The sequence below is a fragment of the Molothrus aeneus genome, chromosome 4, assembly GCF_037042795.1.
Source record: "Molothrus aeneus isolate 106 chromosome 4, BPBGC_Maene_1.0, whole genome shotgun sequence".
Taxonomy (NCBI): domain Eukaryota; kingdom Metazoa; phylum Chordata; class Aves; order Passeriformes; family Icteridae; genus Molothrus; species Molothrus aeneus.
In genome coordinates this window covers 1,021,281-1,045,113 of record NC_089649.1, presented here as the reverse complement: position 1 = coordinate 1,045,113, position 23,833 = coordinate 1,021,281, and the positions used below count along the sequence as shown (strand labels likewise).

At 39.9% G+C, this 23,833-nt stretch overlaps 1 protein-coding gene across 2 annotated transcripts in view; it reads left to right on the top strand.

The window, feature by feature from the left end:
• Window positions 1-23,833, top strand: part of ANK2 (ankyrin 2) — a 275,430-nt gene that overhangs the window by 39,837 nt on the left and 211,760 nt on the right. The window contains exon 2 of one of the 2 annotated variants that reach the window (XM_066549305.1): window positions 1,552-1,610. The exons of the other annotated variant lie outside the window; for it this stretch is intronic. Coding sequence (XP_066405402.1) covers window positions 1,590-1,610 — 21 coding nt within the window. The 5' untranslated portion in view covers window positions 1,552-1,589. The remainder of the gene's footprint in view (window positions 1-1,551; window positions 1,611-23,833) is intronic. 2 annotated transcript variants of the gene reach the window in all.

The window sequence follows — 23,833 nt, the reverse complement described above, 5'->3', positions numbered from 1 at the left end:
CCCTTGAAAAAGGCTAAACTTCCACTTGCATAGGGACTAGAGGAGCAAATTGTGCTGCTTTGAAAGAGGAGGATAATAAGAGATCTGCCATGTTGAAAAAAAAAAGGTTCATTCAGAGGCATCACAGAGTAGGCTGACAGAAGGTAGAAGCAGAAGAACTTGTGCAGGAGATGTCTGAATTTGGCAGGGATTTAAAATTCAGTCTAAAATAAAGTTAGTTGCATGCAGGCAGAGAGAATGTTGAGCCTGTACACTCTGTTCAGTGTGAGCACATTATGGGAATAAGTGATATTTCAATCTGAAATTTGTCAGAAAGCCTGGGCAAGCTTAATGCTGGAAAATAAGGAGTTTAAAGAAATTCCGATGAGTTCTTCACTGAATATGAAAGGTATTTGGTTGTTACAGGTTTCACTTGCATTTTTATAATTTTCAACTTGCATTGGTTAAGAAAGCATCTAAAAAAACTGGCATATGGCAAAAGTGGTGGTATGGGTGAAATGGTGTTCTTCTCTTTTAGGACATAGTTTTGGTAGCTGACGACCATTTAAGTCTGTCATACCATTTATAGGATGTATTGTAAACTGTTACAATCATTTGGAGTATAGAAAGTCAATAATGATAAATGTAGTTCAGTCATAGAGGGGTGCTGGATGGTGTGTGGGTGGAAGAAACAGGAGCTGAGGTTCCCTTGAGATTGGCCGATCCTGGCACGTGTGCTTGCAGCCCAGCCTCCTGTGTGGGCTACGGCGGAGGGCAGTGCCACCACCCAGACTGGGGTCTGGGTGCTCAAGGAGCCTGCAGGGTCCTGCTGCCAGGCTGAGCCAGAGGTTTTTCCATCTGCTCGGATCCTAGGCAGGAGCTTGGGGGTGAAAAGGAGAGGACAGGACCTCTAGCAAGTTCTGAACTCACACCTGCCTGTTTTTTCAGGTTTGGAAAGATTTTACAGAAAAGAGATGCAGTGTATAATGGTGTAAACCCCATGTTTCTGTGGAAGTGAACGGTGAGCCTGCTGTGCCCATGCTGCCCTTGCTGTTCCCAACTGGAAGATGCACTTCTGTTATGATTTGTGGTATAGCACTGTCCAGGGTGTGCTGTCCTGGGCTCTGTCTGCCCAAAATATGTTTTGCCAGTAGCTGCTAAGAAGTTGGACAAATGTCTGTACTGAAGACCACATTTGGGTTCTTTTACTGAATGTTTCATGTTTTCATTATTGTGACTGCAATTATGAATTTTTCCAGAGTAAATACACAGAATATGAAAATCAAATTATTGAGGGCATCAAGTAGCTTTTATTTAGAAATCATGTACGATGGAGGAAAAAAGCACTAATAAGGAAAAAGATCTTGAATTCAATTACTGGATGCTCAGCTGAGGCCAAGTGGGAACATGTCATCTAAACTAATAAAACAACCAAAACCCATTATCCTGATTGTCTTACCTAAGTTATAACCACTGAAAATTAACTGGGGAGCAGTGGAGAGGAAGGTATATATTCATGATACATCTGAGAACATGGAAAATTAATGTGTTTTTCCTGTTGCTTTTTTTTAGGTAAGTAACCGAAGGGGACATGAAGAATTGACATTTAAATGGCCAGCATGTTGCAAAAGGTATTTCCATTTAGATTCAATAATAAATGTGCAAATAATTAATCTGAGTACATATTTTGAGTATTTTCCTCCTTTTTTTTTCTTTTGCTCTATTGGGACTGTCTTGGCAGAGGAATTAATGAACCTGGGTCCAGCTAATTGACTGAAATTCTTTTACTTGCTATAAAAGTAGTAATAATAATAATGGGATGATGAATGAAATATTTGTCATTCTTGAAATCTTTTTGCACTTGTGATCACTGGAAAGTCTGCTTTACATGCTGATTATAAAGTGATAGATGCATTGCATCTGATTTCTAAGACATGATAACACTAAGTAACTGTCAGGAAGCTAAACCTGGATTTGATCCCTAAACAGCTCCTTCCTTGGCAGCCAGATGGATATGGAGGTATGTCAAGCCTTATCTTGCATTGGGAAATAATCTACATCTGTAAATATGCTGTGAACAAAATGCTGGAGTTTCTGCTGGTGCCACCCCCACAGAAGCACCAAAGAAAACCCAGCTCTATTTCATTTGCAGTGACTGTCCTACTGATGATTTTTTCACATGGCTGATAATTGATTATAATTCTGTGGAATGCCTGTTGTCATGTTGCTGTCTGTGAAATCCCTCAGGAGGGTGGAGATTGATGGGAGAGCCATGGTTACAGAGAGCAATTCCTGTTAATTCCAATTACAGATGGTAACGCAAAGCTCTTTGGAAGAATACTCACAGAGGTTAAAGGAAGAGGATTCTGGCTTACAAAAATGTCAGTGTTTCCTAATTATTTCCATGAGAGTGAAAGTTATACTTAATCTTTTTGACTAAAGGGTGCCAAGAGGAAGATAGACCTATTGATTAAAAAATGTCTGGGGACAGACGCAAGTTCTGATTTCGGTGAGGCAGAACGGAGATTGATCTCTGAATTTCCTGCTTCTGAAAAGATTATGGAGTCTAATGGATTGTTATCTGTTCTCCTTCCATCAACTTTGAGTTAAAAACCCCAGACTATATTGGACACAAAAATTAAGTATTCTCTGACAAGATTTTTGGCTGAAAAATGCTGGTTTTGCCTTTTATAGACTTTTCACTGTTGGGTGCATGGAACTACTTTATCTTTCTCTGCTGTTCTTCCTGATTTTCCTTTGTCTGTTCTGGGATTTAGTTGACAAAGAAATGTAATGGAGAAACAAAGGCTCACCTGAAGCTGAGTTAGTGACCTGAGTTTGGGAAAATTTTGGTTTAAGAGCAAATCTGTCCAACTCAAACTTTGGTTGCACTTAATTATTCTGATTTGCATTTAAATAAGAAGTATTTTGAAAGATGGGGTACAAATGTGTTGCAGCTGAGCAAGAAAAGAAATCAATTTTTTTCTTTCCTGAAGCTTGCTGCAGTTTTACTGTCTCACAGGTCTTTGTGAACAGAAGCACAGACATATCAATGTGTACAAGTTCTGCTTTTTATCAGTGAATAAGAGCCTTTGTGGGAACTAAAAGGTCTTTTCTATTCCCCAGAGAGTTCCACAACATCATTTTAGCCTTTGAAAAGAGAAAGTTCTTGGCTAACATTAAAACAAAATGCTGCTGCTTGTGGCCACTCTAGATTTTTTTTTTTTTTTGAGGAGCCAGACATTTAAAAAACCCTTCAGTTATGAAGGGGAGGCAAACCTTGCAGAAATTTGGGAATGAAGGAGAAACCCACAGTGCAGTACAGTCATTGCTTTCTGCACATGGTGTTCTGAGCATCAAGAACCCCTGGTTACTTGGAACTGATAAAAATTCATATAAAATCAGCAGTAACTACTTGTGCACTAGTTTTATATAGCAAGCAACACTATTAGATCTGGTGCAAGGCTTACTAAGTGCCTCATGTATTTGCCAAGTGTAAAATGAATTCAAGTTGGTCCTGGTTACATTTATGTCCCATTGGCTACACTAGGATACAATGTGGGGAAACAGATATAATGGTATGAGAAGATGAAATTAGAGTGATTTGTTTCAGGCAATTTAGTTTATTACATTTGACATCTTATCAGGTCTCTGAAACATAACTAGAAGCTTTCTCTTGGAAACATGTCGTGTCGTGTCCTGTCTGTCTTAATGACCATCAGTAGCTGCTGTAATTATCTACCTTCTATCAGAAGCCAGCAGCAACTCTGCTGCTGAGGAATACAAAATTCCTTTATTTTTTTCATGGGAATATGAATATTGTGCCTTGGTAAGTTTTCAGAGGTCATGTCAGTAAACCAGGCATTGCTCTGTGGGCTACCTCATCAGTATCTTGAGCAATATTGATTCTTGAAGTAGATTCATTTTTGTTTCTCTGTTTTCAGTTGGTACATTACATTTTAGGCTGCGTGAGTGTGAGCTGTCAATAAAGGACTTTACCATCTCGGTGTCATGTCGTCAGTTAATTCAGATAAAGGCCAAACAACATGCTAGGGTCAGGGACTCACAAAGGTAGGTCAGAATCCTCTAAGCTTCCAAGTTCTCTAGGAATTGTGCCTTGCCTTTAACATCACAGTTTCTAGCCTGCATGATCATGGAGGTACCAGTGGAAACATGGACCGTGTCCACATGGATTTCTCAAGAGGTAGGTGTTCTCTTTTTTTCCAATGTACTAAGGAGCTGTTAATCAAACTTCTCTGTGTGTGTATCTGTTTTTATATCCCAGATGAAAATGTGTTTATTTGCCTTTGGGTGGGTAACAAGTGCTGTGCTATGCAACAGGGAAATGCTGCTTTGTCTTTTGTTCTGCGAACTTTTGATGAAAGGCACTTGTGCATTTTTGGCACCTGGTCTCCCCAGCTTTCCATGGAGCTGGGCAGCAGGACAGGCGTCATCCATCCTTTACTTTTTTGTCTCTGGCTCCTCTGTAAATAGCCACATTTTTTTTTAGTGGTGATCCTGAACCAGGGAATTGTGCAGCCCCTGATAAAATGCTGAGAGAAGTAGTATTTTTTTCCTGGGAAAACTGAGGTGACTGGCTTGGGGGGGGTTTAACATCCAGCTTCACCAGAGAACTTGCTAGGAGTCTCTTAATATCATTTTTAGTACTGGAGAACCAAAAATCTTCTGAATAGTAACTGACTGGCAAGATCTGATAGATCTGCTGACTGGGAGATTTATTGTGTCTTATGATTTAGATTGTGCGTTTGCTGTGACTTTTTGGTTTTTGAAACATCTCACACATTCTATAGCTTGCCAATATACCACTCGTATTGATGCCAGTAAGCATCTAAAAAGTGATTTTATTTTTGTAAGGACAGGTAGTGGTGACATGTAGGTAAAGGAGTTGTCCCAAGAAAGGAAACTTGTTTTTCCAGACATTGAAGAGTTGATCTGCTTACCAAATATTCTTGAGCCTGAGTTGTTGTTTAACCCAAGCTGATTCTGAGTCATTGGCTGTTTGATTGTGTCCCACACTCTGGTAGTGGCATTTTCCTTTAGGTAACTCCTTTGTCATAGTAATGAAAACGGCTGTAAGTCGAGGATGTGTGTGTTTGTATTAAGATTTTTATTTTTCTGGTGAGCAATGGAAATTTAAGAACTGTTAGAAGGCTCTTAGGTTGCAGCTTTATAATATTTTTCTGCTTTAAAAAATAGATGCAGCACTAAAAGTTTTTTTCTTTGTGCACATTAAAAGTGAAGCTGCATCCTTATGTGAAATGTCAGAAATGCTTGGATGTGCAAACATATTTTTAGGTTCTCTCTAGATATATAATCATTTATAGTTGTGGCTCTTGTCTGCCTGTTTGGATTTTCTAAGGAACAGATATCTACATCTGGAAAAAAAAAAGTAGGATTGCATTTCACATTAAGTGGTGTTTTTGTTGGTAGCCTAAGGGGACATGAAAATTTAAATGGGCATAATGAATAAATTACCCTTTGACTTTAGGCTTTTCCTTCAAAACAAGAGTGGAATGGTGTGTGGTACATTTGCACTGCTTTTTGCCTCTGTGTATTTCTTTGTAAGGGGCTCCTTGATTTTCTCAGTGATGAATTTAATCCATCATGATCTCCCCTGTACTACAAAAAATGAGGAAAAGCTTTATTTTTATGGCAACAAAAATGAGCAGAGAGAAATCAGGGTTTTCTTTTTGCCTTCTTGAGGTCTGTGAGTACAAAATGGGAGAAATTCCAGAGTGTCTATGAAGACCTGAAACAATTTCAGGTTTGCTATTGATTTTCCCATGGAATGAGCTCAGATGCTGGGACAATTAGCAGCTGAGCTGAATCCAGCTGAGGACAGCCTCTGCTCCAGCAGCAATTGAAGCTAATGGGCCGTGAAGGCAGGAGGATAATTCCAGTGTCCAGCACCAGTGTGCAGTTAGAGTGGCACCAGAAGGAGCCGAGGGCTGAACGCTGCTCGCTCGGTGACTCAGAACTCGCTGCTCCACGGGGTTGTGTAGCCAGGCTTGAAAACCACTTCCACTTTAGTGCCTGGGAAGGAAATGAGGGTGGAAAGCAGCTCTTGCTCAGAGCAGTCACGGTTTAAGAAGCAGATTGTATGTGGCTCTTTGGTGGCTTGTTCTCTTCTGATTGGGATCTTTTCCTTTTCTTTTTCTCTGGGTGTGAAAATAGAAGGAAGAAGCCACTTAAAATAGGCTAAAATCTCCCAAGGTGACTTTGTTTAAAAAAGAGCCTAGAGTCTAAATCCTGAGGAAGTGTCTCACATGGTCCTGAGCTTTCCCACAGCCTATTTTCCGGACAAAAAGTAAAACCTGACGTGTGAAGCATTGATGGCAAAGAGCAACAGGTTGGCTGCCAAACTTTTTTAGTCTATATTAGCCTTTCTGCCAAAATCTTATTTGTTTTCTTTACCACAAGCATGGCACACAAAAGGACTTTGTTTTTTCCACTGAGAGAATGGGTAGTTTTTTATCAGCCAGACAAATTTCTTACATTCTGTTTATAAACATTTGTTGAGAAAACATTTCATTCTGATGCAGCATTTGCAGTTTCTTTATTGTGCTAGAAGACATGAAAATGTAGGCCTGGCCACTTTGCAGAGCTGCTTTTAAAGATATTCTCCTGATTTTAATGTTTCAGACAATCTCAGATAAGACACAATACAGAATAGTATTGCTTTTTTTTTTCTCTGTCCGTGTTCCAGTGCTATTTCTGGCACAGGTAGAGATTGAAGAATGGGCCAAGGTACACATCCTTGCCAGGGTTTCAAACAGCACCAAAGATTTGGGAGTGTCAAATGTCATCCTTTTGAGCTTGTGCCTGCTTCTAAGTGTGTTTGTGCACGGCAGAATTTTCACTCTTAAGTTTTTAAGTGCCTCTTAAAAATGTACATCTAATCTTGTGGCAGTCTGAGTGTTTCATGCGTGCTCTGCTCTCTCCAAAGATTAGTTTCATTGGCTCTATTTCAGGAGTCAATAGGAAATCCATTGGAAGTGAGATTTGTGTTGAATACAAGTGTTAATGGTAGAAAGTTTTCCACAGACACCATTGAGGACAAACGAGGTCAGTTTCATCACTCTTTTTGCTGTAATGGATAGGCCTGGGTTTTTTTCCTTCCTGAAGTATCAGTGGCATGTAGTTAATACATCTGTTCTCATAAATCATTTGCTTCTTGAAGCTATTCTACAATGGCATGAAATAATAATTAAAAAATGATAACACCCCAATTTTTTCTATTAAAAGTGAACCAAAATCTTCCCTCCACTTTAGGTTAGGAATACAAAGCTTTTAATGAACTGTCCAGGTAAGCCTTCTGTGTACTCCCCCACCAAATCCATTGTCCTGATTTCTCTGGGAAGGAGAAGGGCTGGTGTGTATTGTATATATTTAAAAAACACTGTAAACCTGCTCTGTAGTTTTCACAGCCACCAATGTCTGTAACATCTCTAGTAAGAAGCCTGCATGGCTGCAGAGGAGGGAACCCAAAGGTAGAGGAAGGGAATTTGATTTCCTTTCTGTGCTTGAGCCTTTCAGCTGAAGAAGCTGGTGGAAGCTCGGCTGCTTTACTGCCTGCTCTTGTTTTGATCAGGCTGTAGCATCACAGCAGTTTGTCTCATGAATTTGTAGCCATGAGAACAAATTAGGATCTGCTGTAATGGTAATTATGTTAACTAAAATGGTCATAAAATGATAGGGAGGAAGATGCATGTATCAAAGCTGTGCAATCAGTATTCTCCCCAAACATTTCTAATGAAAAGAAAATATCAGAGTGTGTGTGTATATCTGTATGTGAGTGGGTGTAGAGTAAGTGTATGTTAAATAAAACAAAGTCCATATTCATGATTTGAGATTAGCAAATGTTAATGAACTAAGAAATTCTTTGAGGGGAGTCAGCTGATGTAGCTGAGTTAAAAACTCAAGGCCCTTGGATAAAACCCTGCCTGGGTAGATAATAGACACTTTCTGCTACATTTAGCTTTTTCTCCTTAGACGTAAACAGCCATTTTTTAGATGGGCATTTGGTACAGACTCTAAAGAGTCTGTTTGCAGTTTGGTGTAGAAGAGATTGTTAATCAAATGCAAATTGTGGACTGAAATCAGAACTGCTCAGCAGGGCCTTTGGAATGCTGTAAAGCTGAGGTTGGTGGCTATGGAATTTCAGAGAGCCTTCAGCTGCACCTCTGACTGGAGGAATTGCTTGGGGGTAAACGTGAGACAAAGTGCAGTGGAAGGGGCTGCTGGGATCCCCATTTAATAACTGTTCAAGAACAGCAGTTCATGGTTTCTGGACTGATCCACTAGTCTTCCAAAAGTTGAAATGTATTAGTAGCTGGAAAACCTGAATTTTGCTTAAGAATTTGAAAAATACTGAAGCAAGAGAGTGTTGTGGGCTCCTCTATAAATAAGAGTCAAGGTTGGATACATATTCTAAAATGTATCAGAAACAGAACAGAGGCTTCCTGAGGAAGGCCTGCACTGTCCAGCAGAACACTGGGGTGTTTGCGGGGGAGGGGAAGAAGAGAGGATCCTCCTGTTAAGAAAAAGGTTAATAATGTTTGTTTATATCCCCCTGTTAGGAAAGTTTGCTGGGAGCTGTCACCTGCTCCATATCTTCTTATAATTCTACACCAGTTTTTCTGGCTGAAGCTCTATGGTGTCCAAAATATTATGTAACGCTTCATTCTCAATCCTCTTTCAATGTTGTTGAATGCTGTTTTAAAGATGACTTTGGTGATAGTATTGAAACCATAAATATGCCATTAATTATTGACTCGTTGCCTGCTTTGTTCTTCAGACAGGCTGAAAACCTGCAATGAAATAAATTTTGTCTGGACATTCAGATCCAAACCACATTTGTCATCCATAAAAGCTGCATTTCAAGATCAGATCTGAGGGTCTGTTTCTCAGTGTTTTCTCCTCAACAATATCCACAGCCTGGTTCTTGGGGAAGGACAGCAACAGGGCAAGCATATCTGATACTTCCCCTAAATAATCTCCTGGCCTCTAGCTGGTTTTGTCTTGTGATTTCCTGAGCTGGATATTGTCTCTGATTTAATAACCCTCACTGGTTTTCTCTTTCACTAACTTGTCCCTCCTTGAGCTGAGATAACCCCTTACCCTGGGAAAACTCCTGCCACCACCTCTGTTCTGGCCACTGGGCTGGGACATGCGAAGTCTGCTCTTCTAAAATATAGGATGTATTCTTAGGTTCAGGGAGAAGAAATACAAAGCTTAAAGACGAGAGTAATCATATTACAGAATATGAATAGTTATTGCTGCAGCTGAAATATTATATTGACTACAGGCATATGGTCAAGAACAAACCCAAAACATTTTAAAAAGAGAGTACAATGTACCAAAGACAGGAATCCTTATACAAATGACAAGGCATTTGTGTCTTGGCAATGCTTGACTGTTTGTCTTGTCAGTTCTCTTGCTCTCCTAAGTATGGCTTTATTTATAAAATATTAGATTTCCAAAGGAAGCCATCAGGAAATGAATAACTGTAGTCACAGCTGGGTTTAAAAAGGGAGGATAAAATAGGAAGCTCCATCCATTTTGTGTGCTGAGTGATGCAGGACTTTTGTGAAAAAGCTGCTATTGATTTCATAACACAAGACATTAGTGTACTTGATTTTTTTTTTTGGCATTATGTGTTGTTTCTGTCTTTCATTTCAAATGTTGCTGATAATTTTTTTCCCTCTATTTTTTGGACACCTTCCCGATTTTAAAGTAACTTTGTTAAAGTACAGAAACTTAGAAAATTAACAAAAAATGGGGGATTTGGCCTTATTCCGTGGAGTCAATTCCCTTTGGGTGGGTCCCTGGTGAGGCAGGGCTGCTTAGCAGAGTATTCCATCTTATTTCCTTCCTCACAGTACACCCAGGAGCACCAGCACACATCTGGGCTTTAGGATACTGTAGCATTTAATGTAAGCTGGGGTTATAGAGGCCTGTGACTTGTTCAGTTTTGGATGAATTCTCTTGGGCATAGCACAAAACCTATTTATCCCTGATGTGGCAGTCAGATTTTTAAGGCTGTGCTCCAAAGCATGAATTCTCTACAAGTTTTCAGTGAAAGGATGATGAGAATTTGCTTAAAATAAGCTGTTCTGCACATGCAGTTTTTTTATAGGCCTAGACTGTCAGCCTGATATAGATGCCAAGCACTGGGAGGGTTTTAAATTTGGTATAATGAGAAGCACCATGCCTGATACTGTAAATCACTGGACAGTCTGCAAGTGTTGCTCTCTGCACAACAGCAGTACCAGTTGCTAGTCTAAGAATTTATTCTGGTTTGTCCAGTCCCTAGTCAGGGACTTGTAAGAAAATGATTTTCTGTTCTTTAAACAATTTCTACTTTAATTGCTAGTGGGTGGAATTATGAAAATGCAGAGAGCTGAATTGATGTTGGAATAGTTCAGCACATTATAGTATTAAATTGCTGTTAAAATAAGTATTGCCAAAAGCATCTGTATATTAACAGGAATTGAATTTGAGTCATAAGTGATGGTACCTTTGCTTAAAATACAAGTCCAGATATTTAAGTACCACAGTGATTCTTCCATCACTTACTATTCCTTTAAAACTCATGCTATCTGTCTTTGGGATATTCTCTCAAAGCTGAGCTGCTCTCTCCAAACATTATATGTATCAGTTATGGGGTTTTTTTGGTTACATCATTGGGATAGATCAGCTTGAAAATTAGGGTTTTTCAAGGTTTGGGGGGTGTGTGGTTGATGATTGTTAAGCTTATTTTTGGCTCTGTGACGTTTTCATGACCTGTCAGTCACTTATAACATATTAAGAGGTGTGGACACAAAGAATTAAGAAAAACAGTACTTCGGAGTTATTAATATTTATATTTTCTTAAATCATGTATCCTTTGTACCTTTCTTTAAACAAAATGAAAAAGTTCAATTAGTTTGTGATGTTTAATGTACTTTATACTTGCCAACCACCAAAGAACAAACTCTATCTTATTCCTTATTTCCCTCACCTAAAGTCCCATATTAATGTAGTTATAGTGTGTAAGAAGTAGCTAAGGCCCAAAGCATGCCCAAATTGCAGTTTCCAGGGGAAGCAGGGTTATTTCTATGGGACTGAAGGGCAGCATTTCTCTGACAAAGGCCAGATGTTCTGGAATGAAGGTTAAATGGGAATGATGGTCCCCTGCCAGCCTGCTGAAGAGTGGGGACCATGTACTCTTGTCACTAAGCCAGGGCAAGAAATAGCATTGAAATAATTTTCTTTTTCTGTGAACCAGTTAGGAAGCTGTAGCTGGAACAGCAGTGAAGCAAAGTTATTTAAAAACACTGATAATGAAGACATTTTAAGTGTTGATTGCTCTGTTATGTGGCTTACCCTGTAACATTGTTTTAAAAGAATATCCAATACGTAGTTAACAGCTTATTTCCTGTTACACTTGAGTTGCTTCTTTTTGCTCAGTAATAAAAAGTGATTAGTATTTAAGCAAAGTAGATGCTTACATTCAGAAAGTGTCTGCAAATAATTTTATTAATTGCTGCTGAGGGGATGATTGTGCCATGATTTATTTTTTTTAATTCCTTAATCTCAGTGGAAGAAGAGTGTTTATCAGGCAATTTCTATACTAAAACCCCTGTAATTATAGCTCCTGAGAGAGATTTCTTTACTATTTTGGCAGAATATGTGAGTACCTTACTGTGGCATTTCTATATGTTCATTTTCCCACTGCTGCTTTTTCTGTGTGTCTTTCCATGGCATTTAAATGGTCAGTTTAAAAAAAATCTTTGTTTAATGACTGCTCTCAGGTACATGAGGCAGCTTCACATGATGCACTGGAATATTAAATAATTTGAAATCCCAATTTGGTTCTCTTTGCTGCTTGGGTAACTTTGGATGATCTATATAAGTCTGGAAAGCTTTTTAGGATGTCAGATAGCTTGACTATTTCAATTTGCTTCATTCTGTTAGTTTTTTAAAGCCTGATCTTTTGCAGTGCTGGAGAAAATGATGAGTCTAGCAAGAAGTTTGCTCCTAGGATCCATTTAGTGGTGGGTGAGCAGCGACCAAATCCGTGGCTGTATTTATAGCTTGATATTTGCTCCGTTCCCCAGCCAGCAGTACATGCCAGGAATAACAAAATTATTATAAATATAATTATTATAAATATAACCAAATAATTTCTAGTCAGCATGGTTCTCTGGGTTTTTATTTTGTGTGGCTTATTAGGGCAGACTGAAGGGCTGGCACTGGTGTCCAGCTGTGGGCAGTGTCTTGGTGCAGGTACTGTTGCCTGCTGGGCTCCAGCAGGGAAAGGCAGGGCAGGAGAAAATCTGTTGTACTGCAATGGTCATGCTAAGAAATGTGATTATTTCAAGATATTTGAAAGCAGGAAAATCTATGCAGAGCTTGAAAATAATAATAATGCCAAGTCAAATTTGAGAGAAATTGATTTCTGTGGTGCAGGAAGATCAGCCTTTGCTTGTCATGTTCAATGTGGCAACTTGGGAATATTGCACATGTGACACAGTGAGATTTTTTTCCTTCTCATTGTTTCATCCTGTTTTATTTGTCTCCATCAGAAATGTGGGGGAATAAGTCCAATCCTATTTGCCTTAAAATATCTTGTCAAGGCAGTGTGTGCCTGCTTCACCTCCCTTTGGCCGAAAGAGGGAGGTCTCTGCCTTCCTCAGTGCCTCCTACATGCTTATAATGGAAAAGAGCGTTTCAGAGAATCCCCATGCATTTGGGAAGTCTCTACAAACCTGTATGGAATGGCTCCTTCTGACTGAAACTTAAAGGCTTGACTACAAACTTGACATGAGCCAGATTTCTCTGTGGTTACCTGGTTAACAGTCAAGTGCTACACCCAAGTATTCTTAATCTTGGAAAGAGTAGGAGGAAGTTTGCCATACACTTATTCCACCAGTGCTCAGGAGATGATTTTTTTTTTTTTAGAAATGAAGGGGAATATTATTGTATAAAATGTAATGACTGTATAAAATGTCATGACACTTTTTCACTCTAGCTTTAAGATAAGTGCTTATAATTTAGCTTTTCAGCTGGAGGAGGAACATAGGTTTATAAAAACTTTTTTATGGACAAGCTACACAACCCCCCTGTTCCCTGTAATTTTCTGATAGATGCAAGGAGCCACGTAGGCAGCGCACTGAAGTGCTTATGGAAGTCTTGTAATTATGTCACCTACCTGAAGAGAAATGGAGACTTTTTACATCTGCTTTTACCCAGGAGTGATGCAGCTGAAGAAATGACACCTATATTATGTTGGGTTTTCAGTGGAGGTACAGAGCTCACACACAGGGTGTGTGCTGTGGTGAGAGCGAGCATTAATTGGGAATAAAGTATCTATGGATTTAGAGGAATAAAAATAATAAAGGGAATGAAGTGTATAGGAGTTTGAGTCTGGTGCTCTATTGCCACCTTCTGCTCATCCATCTTCCCACTGTGCTCGTGATGCAGTTATGTGTTGCACCTGGGAACTTGCATTAGGGATGACATTTGATTTTTGTGTTTGAGGGAAGCTGTGCCCAAAGGAAATGTCAGTTCCTCCTCTGGATTCCTGAATGCAAAGCCCTGTTTAGATAAGGCAAGGAAAATATCTTCCATAGCAAAATGAATGATAGTTTTCATCAATTTGAAAACTAACACATAAGCCTTTTCTCTGGCACAGGGCAGTCTGATTTCCATTACCTTAAAAGCTCACAAATCACAAACTGAAGCATCAATATTTGCTTATTGCATTGTGAATTGCAGAATTTGGGAGTAATTTTAGCCTTTGGATGCTTCAATAGGGAATAGAAACAATTGTAGAAGCAGAATTGATTACTTAAAGTGCATTGATTTGTTCTGAAGATTTCTACTTGGTGGTCTCTGGGAAGTGTTCCCCTGAATGTTTACCCTTTTGGCATTTATGATTTATTCTATGACCTAAACACTGACTTTACCACCTGCTGTTCCATTAGAAACTCAGGAAGAGAGGAAGAGAGAAATAGAAAATATCAGCTCCCTTGCGATGCTGCTGGTAAAACTCTGTCCTTTTTAAAATGCTGGAAATAATGTGCTGTTTAAATGATAGCGGAAAGGTATATTCATTCCCTAATAAAATTCAGGGTACAGAGGGAGCAGAGGAAACTTGATCGTGTTCCTAACAGGTAATTTTAGTCAGGAGAATTGGATAGGAAGGGAATCAGCCTTGAAACTTGCCAGACTGAGATCCACAGGAGGAAGAAGGTGTATCATCATACACTTGTTTCTTCTTCTTCCTTTTCCCCTCTTTCTTAGAAGCTACAAATGGCAGGTTCCTTTTGTCTGCTCAACACCTGTCTGCAGGTCATGAGGATAAAGAATTTGAAGTCAGAGTTGTGGGAGAAATAAGTCCAACCAGCTATCAGGGAGTATGTGATATAGGGCAGAATGGCAGATCTCCAAATGCTTTGTGTTTTACCTTTGTTTATAAATAGTGCAAAATAACACAATCAGAAATTGTGATTTCACATCCACTTGTTTGGGTTATTGTATTAGCTTTCATACCATGAGAGTAGCATTTTTTTCAGGAGTTCCTACTTTAGTTTTTATTGCTTTCCTTCTTGGGAAATTTAAGTTTGGCATTTCTTGGATGTCAACTTCTATTGTTTTATTTTGATTTATAGTTCACTAGATAACAGCCTCATCAGCATCTAGTTGGTAATTTGAAAGGATCTTCTTAAGGTGTAAGAATTGCAAATTGGATTGAGGCTAGTGTAAAATAACTGGGGGATCATAAAGTGTCATTTCAAATTTTGTCAAAATCTATATTTTAGTACCATTTAAAAATCCTGTTGTTTTCCAGCTTAGTATGATTAAATGTATTTAAAAATTTGATCTGACTTGCAACTATTCTTCAAAGAATGAAGAAGAATAAGTGTAAGTGGTTGTTTCAGAGTGTAATGATATCTTGACATTTAGTCAAGATTTGACATTTTCTGTTAGAGCATATTAAACCTTCCTTCGTGCAGGTGCATTTCAATAGACCAGAGCATGACAGTCAGAGGGTCACCTTTGCTTCTGATGTAATGTCTGCCTTTTAGGCAGGAAAATAGCAGGATGGAACTTGGGCTCTATCTGGAGCTACAGGACCTGTCAGATGCTTCCATGGACTGGAACCCCCAAATGCTGTGTTACTTTTTGGGTTTTGTGTAACACTAGTTTTGTGCACTCCAATGGAGCCAGTGCAATTCAGCAGAAACAGGAGAGTTTGTTAGTCATTGTCTGCTTGATGTGTTGTGGTGATTTCTGTGGGCACATTGATGTCAAGTTGTTTCATCCAAGTTGTCAAAAAACTGGATTGAGGCCTCCTGTCTTTGATTGTCTGCTTGGGCACTTCCACAGGGCATTTCTGAGCGATTCTGGAAAACTTCCTTGTGATTATCTAGGCAGAACAAATGAGGATTTCAAGTTGCAGAATCTTTTTGCATCATATGAAAAAACCAAACCTGTATATAATGAAATTCTGCTTACTACTTTGGGAAAAAGTTTTTGTCTGGGAAGTAGAGGAGATAGAGCATCAAAAGCTCATCAGTACTTTGCCTGTTTCTGGGAACTTGAGTGCCAGCTGATGTAAAGAAAATTTGCGTATAACTTGTCTGTCTCAATGTGTGGGGCATTCTTTTGTGTTGAATTTGCTGTACAGATGCACAGAACTGGATTCTGCTGTTTTGTTTCCATAAGGAGCTGGTGGGGATGGGTTTTTCCCCTCTTTATCTCATAGAGGCTGATCCCAGCTGCAATTTTGTGCATGGAAAAATCAAAGGTCAGATGAGGGCATGGTCTGTTTTTGCCAAAGAAGCGTCTGTGATCTGCAGAACAAGATGGTTACTTATAGTGGGAACTGGAGTGAGGAGCTGGCTGCTTAGTGTCCTGGTGTTTAACCCTGCAGGGTCAGGACCTAAAAGAAACAGGCATGTGGTTGGCTGACAGCTCCTGAGCTCCTTGGGAAGGCAATGAAGGAAAAGCAGACAAGTAGAGGATTTAGCAAGTTCAGGGGCTGAACTTCCCTGGAACTTTAGACTGGGTGTCTTAATCCAGTTGCTGGGCAGATTCTCAGGGTTAAAATTGAAGAAGGATGTTCAAATGGCCTGCTGAGATTAAATTAATCACTGTTGATGTTCAGATGGATTTAAACTGCATCGATTTAAGCCTGCCTGGAGCTCTGTGTGTAGCTCTGCCTTCCCTCTGGTTTCCTTCAAGGCACACTCTACCCCGAGCACTGTGGCAGCAGCAGTCACATGTGTTGTTCCTGTGCTGGTTTACACTGGATAATGCTCTTGCACTGTGGCTTGGAAAAGATGGGTTTTGTCTTGGTTTGGCTAATAATGTTAACTTCTAGTCTGTCCAACAGAATAGAAATGTCCTCAGGATACTGGTCAGGGATAGCAGCCTGTTAGGTGGAATAGAGGTCCTTGTGGAGTGAGGGAAGAGCTGTTGCGTATCAGCTGCAGAAAGGAACATTGGCTTGGAGTTTTTGGATCAGCCAGTGCTAAAATGCAGCAAGTTTTCACCATTTGTCCAGGTTTTATTTCAGTGAGCACTGAGGTAACATTTCCCTTCAGTGGAAATGGTGGAGTGTCTTTTGCTGCTGATAAGAAACACTGCTAGAAAGCTTTAGAGGACTGTGTGTGTCTGATGGGGGAAGCTCTGGCAGTGGAAGAGTTTGAACTGCACCTCATGTCTTGTCACATGTGCACCAGGTTCCTCAACAAGTCATGGTTGTGTTGGGAGTTAAATGGCCATTCCTGCCCAGGCTGTGTACTTCAATCTCCTCCTGTGCTTGACTCTTCTGAAGCTATTTACAAGTGCAGGGAAGAACAGGCTCCCTTCAGTCATCTTTGGACAAAACAAGCTGTGACAAGTGGGTAGATGCATTAGAGCTGTGTTTGACTTAGGAGCATGGAGCTGGTAATTGAATTAATCAAGGAAAAGGGAGAAACACCAGAAATAGAGGAGGGGGAAAAAGGTAGGAATGGGGTGAGGAGAGTGAGGCAAGATAGGAGAAAACAAAGGAATAAAGGCATAGGGAAAGGTTGACCAGAGTTTGTCCTGCTTGCCAGTGCATTGTGGCAGGAGTTGAAGGTGCCTGGGATAACTGTGTACCATATCCTTACATAAAAGGCAAAGGCAAATTTACGCTTTGGAATCATTTAAGATTTGCTGTGGCATTGGAATCTTTTCCCAAACTTTAGAATGTTCCCTCAGGTGAAGGTTGGTGCATCCTGGTTAAGCGATAAACAGTAAACTTCCAACTTAATCTGTATCTTTGGGAAATGTGCTTTATGGATAATGAATGAAAGAAGGTCAGCAGGAAAGTGACCATGGCAACTCAGCTGCCATCAGCTGTTAGAGCACAAACCTATTCCCTGGTGTTTTAGCACAAGCTCTCTTCATTCTGTGCGAGGGAAGGTCAAGGAAATGGCTCCCTAGTTTCACAGATGTGACTCCTGACTTGATTGGCAGGGTGGAAAATCATGTTGCATGCTCTTCTGGGCAGGTAGAGAAATACATTAGGAGACCCTGTGTGTAATGGGGCTGTGTACAAGTGCTCATCTTTTTATTCTGTCTCAGTGGCCATTCCATGTCTATAGCTGTGAGTTTGGCATTCTTTCCAGAGGTTCAGGTACTGCAGCTAATGGCCAGTATTAGCCTCTGTTAGAAATAAGTCAGTGTTTGCTCTTGTATAGATCCAGTGTCTCTTCAGCCACAAGGCTAGCATGTTCTAGCACAACATTCCAGGCCCTAGGTGGATTCCCAGCTGTCAAAAGCACTGATAATGAGTCTGCAGGATCTGCTGAGGGCAGGGGAAGAATGGAGCTCCATGATTTCATTACCCTTTTTACTCACAGAAAGCACGTGCTTTATAACCTCCTCTCATCGATACTAATGCCCGTGGAATCCCTTTGCTGCACTAAACCCCAGCCAGCTGAGGAATGTCCCTTTGAGGCTGCAGTAGCTCAGCTCACAGCCTGGCATTAAGCTGTACATAGTTTCAGGGATCATAATCCCAACATATCTCTGCTTTTCAATTTCTGTTCAGTTCTACTCTTTAATTGAAAAGGAAATGTTTTATCCTTAATTGCATTGTTGCTCCTTCTTTCCTGTCCAAATCTCCTGCTGTTCTTTCTTAAGTGTCAGCTTTTAGAATTGAAAAATGCTGGACTTTTCATTCCAGTAAAGTGAATTTTTAATGATCCTGTAGTTGTTCCTTACATGATAACTTTAGTTGTGTAAGCCAGGAACATTGTTTTCTGGGAAGTTGTTGGCTTCCCATTCCTTTCTCTCTGCACCATCACTCAAATAGCTGTAAGGAATCTGGTGAGATGATGTCTTACCTTGTTCTGTGGTGCCTTTTCCACAAAAAATATGGGGTCTGGTCCCACTCTGTTTAAGTTGATAGCAAATCTGTGACAACCCAAGAGCCAGTGAAGTTCCCTGCATGTATATGACCAGTGACACTGTGTTAAACAACTTTGTGGTATGAAGTGATACCATCCAAGAAACGGCATCTTTTCCCTTGCTTTTTAAATTATGAATAGGCAGTACTGTTGGATTTGAAAGGAATATCTGTGAATTTATTTAATTATAGATACTGAAGGCTTACAGAAATGCAGAACATTTTATATATGTTAATTTGTAATTAATTCATTATTAATGAAGTACTTATATTAACAAACCACAACTTTATAATTTTTTAATAGGATTTATGTTATGGAAGGCTTATGAATTTCTGGGTAAACCTTACAGTCAGGAGCTTGCTTGCTTGCTTTCATATCTTTATTACATTAATTTTCCTCTAATAAGGATTTTTCTTCCCCTTTCCTTTGGTAGCGTCTCAAGTCCTTCTGGGTAGGCAAAGATCTGCTTATTTGGGTTATTTGAGAGCAATGTAGACCTCATTTTTCTTGGTTGCTGCTTGGGAGGGAGCAGGAGATGGCTGAGTCATATTTCAAGAGGAATCCCTTTGTGTGTATAAACCCTGACCCTTTATGCTGCTGTCAGCCATTTGATGAAAGGATTGACTAATAATTTTTGCACTATTAAGGCTCCTGACACGTTTTAGAAACATTATCTTGGTGTTGTTGAAAGCTGCCTGCCAGCCAGTCCAGTTAGCAGGTCTGTATAGAATTAGCATATTGGGTGAAAATACAAGAACTTTAATGTGTTAGAATTGGTTTCACCAGAGCAGTGGTGCCAGTCTTTTTCTCTCTATACTCACACAAATCTAAAATTTGAGCGTGTATGTTTTTTCCCATTTTCTGAATAACATATGACCTGACATGACTGCCAATTATGGATCAGTGCATCGTTTGGTTTGCATTCAGAAGTGTTTCATTAGTCATGTTTTACATGGGTAAGATTTGCACACAGCCAAGAGCGATGTCCTAAACCCAGATATTATTTGCTTTCTGGATGCACAGAGGGGACCCTCTGAGGAGAAATATTTTTAAGGTGCTGGAATTCATTGGTCTTATTCACTGTTTTGTCAGGCTAGACATAGATCTCTGAAAATTGTGAACCTGTGGCCACAGGAATGGCTTTTTTGCCTTAATTATATTTTTGAAAGGTGTAAGCACATGCCAAATTTATGAGAAGGTTTCAGTGGTGATCAATATTTGCCAAGAAGAAAAACACATGCTTTTTTTTCTGCCGCAGCTGAGCTGAAGTCAGTGCTGACGTTCTTGTTTACAGCATGTCGTCCTAGAAACAGACTATTCAGAAGATTCCTTGTTTTCTTTCAAGTGATTTGAAGTGTTAATTGTTGTGTACTCCGGATTTTCTTGTCTTGAGATGATGGAATCTAATCCTGACATGAGGCTATGGCAAGTATAAGCGTAAGATGCTAATGAAGCCACATTCTGTCATTACTGCTTGGAAAATTATCTGCAGAGTTGTTGCTGACCAGAGAAGTCTGATGTATCTGATGTTTTGAAGAGCTACTATTTTTCTTACTTTCTTCTTCTATTTTTCTTGTTGCTTTAGATTTGTGTTTTCCAGCCCCTCTTGGTTTGGATGCGAGACGTGCTTTGTGGGAGGAGGCAATGAGAGGAGACAATGGCATCTGCGTTCCTTGCTAATTTTAACCTCCAGCTATCTTCCCTCTCAGGATGCTCAGTGCACACAGCAGAGCTCGTGGGCGAATAGGGAGCAAATGATTTTCCCCGAGCAAACTAATTATATGCCAGACAGAAGCGATTGTGCCAAAATGACTGATCTCCCTCCAAAATAATTCCAGAAGCTTTTTTCCAGCTTCCAAGGCAGAGTAGGAGTCTCATAGGTAGTAGCTGTGTTAGTGGAAGCTCTGGCAGAATCCAAATAAGTATGACAGGCTTGAGCCTTTAGTGGGTGTGTGCTGTGTTAGTGCTGCAGTTCATTCCTTGAGATTGCATGTTCTGTGGTACTCAATCAACACACCAAGTTCCTAAATTAAATGTGCATTTTGAGACAAGCAGATAAAATCAGGAATTGGTGCTAGGACTCTCATACCTCTGTTTGCGAGTGCTCTGGGTATGTAAGTGATTATAGCTGAGGACAATTTTCGGTAACAATTTGCTTGATGAATGAGCCTCCTTTCTTGATTGCAGATTGTCTGCAAACAGATTGCAATTTTAAGAAACTTGTTTGTTATTTATCATAATTTTGTGTGTAATAATCCCCCCTCCTCCCATGAAAATCGCTGTTGGTAGTGAGATTTACTTTGTGGTCCTGAGAGGATGCTGAGAGCAAACTCCTCAAAATATTGAGTACATAATAATCCAACAGCAAATGTGGGGAACACAGTTGGAGCAGAATCATACAGAAGTCATGGTGGGGATGTTTGCATGTAATTTTTCTCATTATTTGTGTGGGGGAAAACTGACTCCATCTAATAGCTGTCCTAATAGGCAGTGTAAAATGAGCCTGAGGGGCTCTGGGGAGCCACAGCAGCCAGATCCCCTGTCTGGGATCACCTCCACAGCTCACAGTAATTGACAAGCCCTGCTCCCTGTGCAGACCCAGCAGAACAAGGCTCTGGGCTCTGAGCTGTATTTTCATGCAGGATTTGGTTCTTCTCAGAGCTCCCTGGGGAAATGCTGCTCAAACAGCACACAAAGCTGTATGATGCCACTTCTACTGCACCTGCTGTTATGTTCCTAAAAATGTTCTGGGCTTCGTGGGTATTGGTATGGTGTCCTTTCTTCTTAGCCAGCTCTCCACAGGCACTGTGATTCTATTTTGCTACTTTCCAGACAGAACAGGGCCAGTGTCTTTTCTGTTCCATTTGTTTGGTGGGGCTGGGAGAAAATGCCTGTGATTAGGGTCAGCTGAACAGCCTGGAAGGTTTCTGTTTACTGAGATAGCAGATAGCTCTGGTACAAGCTTCCAGGCTGGCTTTGACTTGGCCAAGCTGTTACAGAAGTGAACAGGCCCTTCAGTTCTGGTCTGATCTTCCTGCTAGGGCTGCTGACAAAGGCTGTGTTTGTACACGTATTTCTTATGACAGCTCCTTGTCTTGGAGGAATTAGAAAGAGATCCCCAGCTTGTCATGGAATAACAGCCCTATCTCTGCAGTGCTGAACGAGCTCTGATCCAGCTCTCCTTGTTTGGGTAATCCTATAGCCAGCTAGTGATTTATTGAGCCTTTGTGCCTTTTCCTGAACACAGATTAAAAAATCCTATTCACATATCAGAGTGGGTTCTGTCCAAAGGTAGATTAGGAAATGCTTTATTTTAGTTCTTTCCTTCACAGTTTGGTTTGCCACAATAGACAACATGAAGTGTAGACTGGAAAGAGGCCAGGAGACCCATCTGCTAAAAAAGAGGAATCTTTATAATTAAAATCCAGTCGGCAGAGCCTAGGGATAATGGCATACCTTTCCTCCTATGAATATTTGCATGAACTTTGCCCATCTGGAGAGATTCCCTCAGTGTCCTGCTAAATTGTTTGTGTGGACACAAAGGAAAGCAACAGAAGATGGGTGTATGTTCCAGTAGTACTGTAAACTCTGGATCTTCTCACCAATTAAGTAGCAGAAGGATTCTGCCCCAGTTTGTGAACAAAACATTGAAAGATTGCTGAAGGTCAAGGCATTTTTGTGTTCTATGCAGGTATGTGATTTAATGCTCTGCAAGTTGCATCTGAGGAAATTTCTTGCTTTGGTTGCTGTTTTCGAGCTTTTGGCAACTGTACATAGAATCAAAAAGAACATTAAAACTTTCCTCCTATAGTGACTACTGTTGTGTCCATCCCCCCTTTCTACATTTCCAATGTGCCTGGCTCAGTATGATCCCTTTGTTGCTCTTTAGTTTTGATTTTTACCTTCAAGTGGTTTTGTGGTTAAAACCGAAGATGCATTGGAGCAGTGGGGTCTTTTGTGTGTATGTTGGGAAACTGGTGCAAATGGAGATAGTTAATAAAAATGGCTATTGCCATGCATATATCCAGGTCATATACAGACAAATTCACAACAATGCCTTCTTTTTTTATTCAGGACAATTAAATATCTGTGAAGAGGGATGTTGCACAAATGCAGTGAGAAAAAAACATAAAGAAATACCCAACTGCTGTAACCTTGCAATCCTACCCTCTGTGACCTCTCTTTGTCGTAATTCTGACTGCCCTGATTCCCAGTGCTCATAAATATTCCATTATATCAGCAGCACAAAAGAAATTCCCTTGTAGCATTTCACAGAGAGACCAAGTTTCTTATTAATTTTGCATAAATAATATTTCTCCTGATGCTGAAACCTAAATGCAATAACTCCTGAGCATTGTTGTTTGGATTGGCTTTGTTGGTTTCCTGAATTTGTAGGTGGACTAAGGGGTCTGTTAACTCCTGGGGTTCCTCCATGTGTCCCTGTGTTATTAGAGCAATTCTCTTTTTATTGCTTTGCCTTTTCACTTGCAGCTGAGGACTCGGGGATCAGCTAGAACTTAAGCTGAAGTTTAAAAATAATAATTTTTTTGCTAAAAAGGGGGAATAGAACCACAGCTGTAGCAGTGATTTCTAATCTCCTCGTGCTAATGGATCAGATCCTGTTGATGGAGAATGAAAACAGCTAATCAGCCCCCAGCTTGTGTCCTCTTGACACTTGCTGTGTTCCAGGGCTCTTTTATGTTCATATCTGGTCCTGCAAGATTGCTTATGAACAGGGCTCTGACAGGTCTCTGCTATTTCACTCATCATGTGGAGAATAATTGTACCATTAGAGGAGGAATAAAATAAACAAGCGATTAAAAACCCATTTCAGAGACCTACCCTGAACATTTTATCACTTGAATGTTTGATAGAAGATTTGAAAGAGTTTCTATTTCAGTTTGGTCTGATTCTGTTTTCATCTTTGTCCTCTGTGTGAAATAATGCTGTCACTTTATGACCTTTTAACTACCATTTGCTTTGGTATTTTATCATATGGGTTTCTCCTTATGTTTTTGTCTCATTTCATCATCACACTGGAGATTACTGTGGAAAAGAAGGTACTCAGTAGGAGGGGTTTTAAACTATTTTTAGCTCTTATATTTTGAGGAAGTAGCATTTATTTCAAACTTGAAAGTTGAATAAAAAAATCTGTATTATATTCAGTAGCATGCTTCCACTCAGAGAAATTATTAAATTAAAAAAAAAAATATTGCAAGTGTTTTTTTAAAAAAAAGTTCATTAAAAATGTTCTTTCTAGGTTTTGTTAAGAAAACAAAGGAGTAGAAATAACTGATTAATTCATTGTGTATCACCATTTTCCAACTGTTTGTTGAGCAGGCTTGAAGCAAACTTTAAATATGGTGTAGATTTGTGCTGAATTACCAAGGAGTGACTTAAAA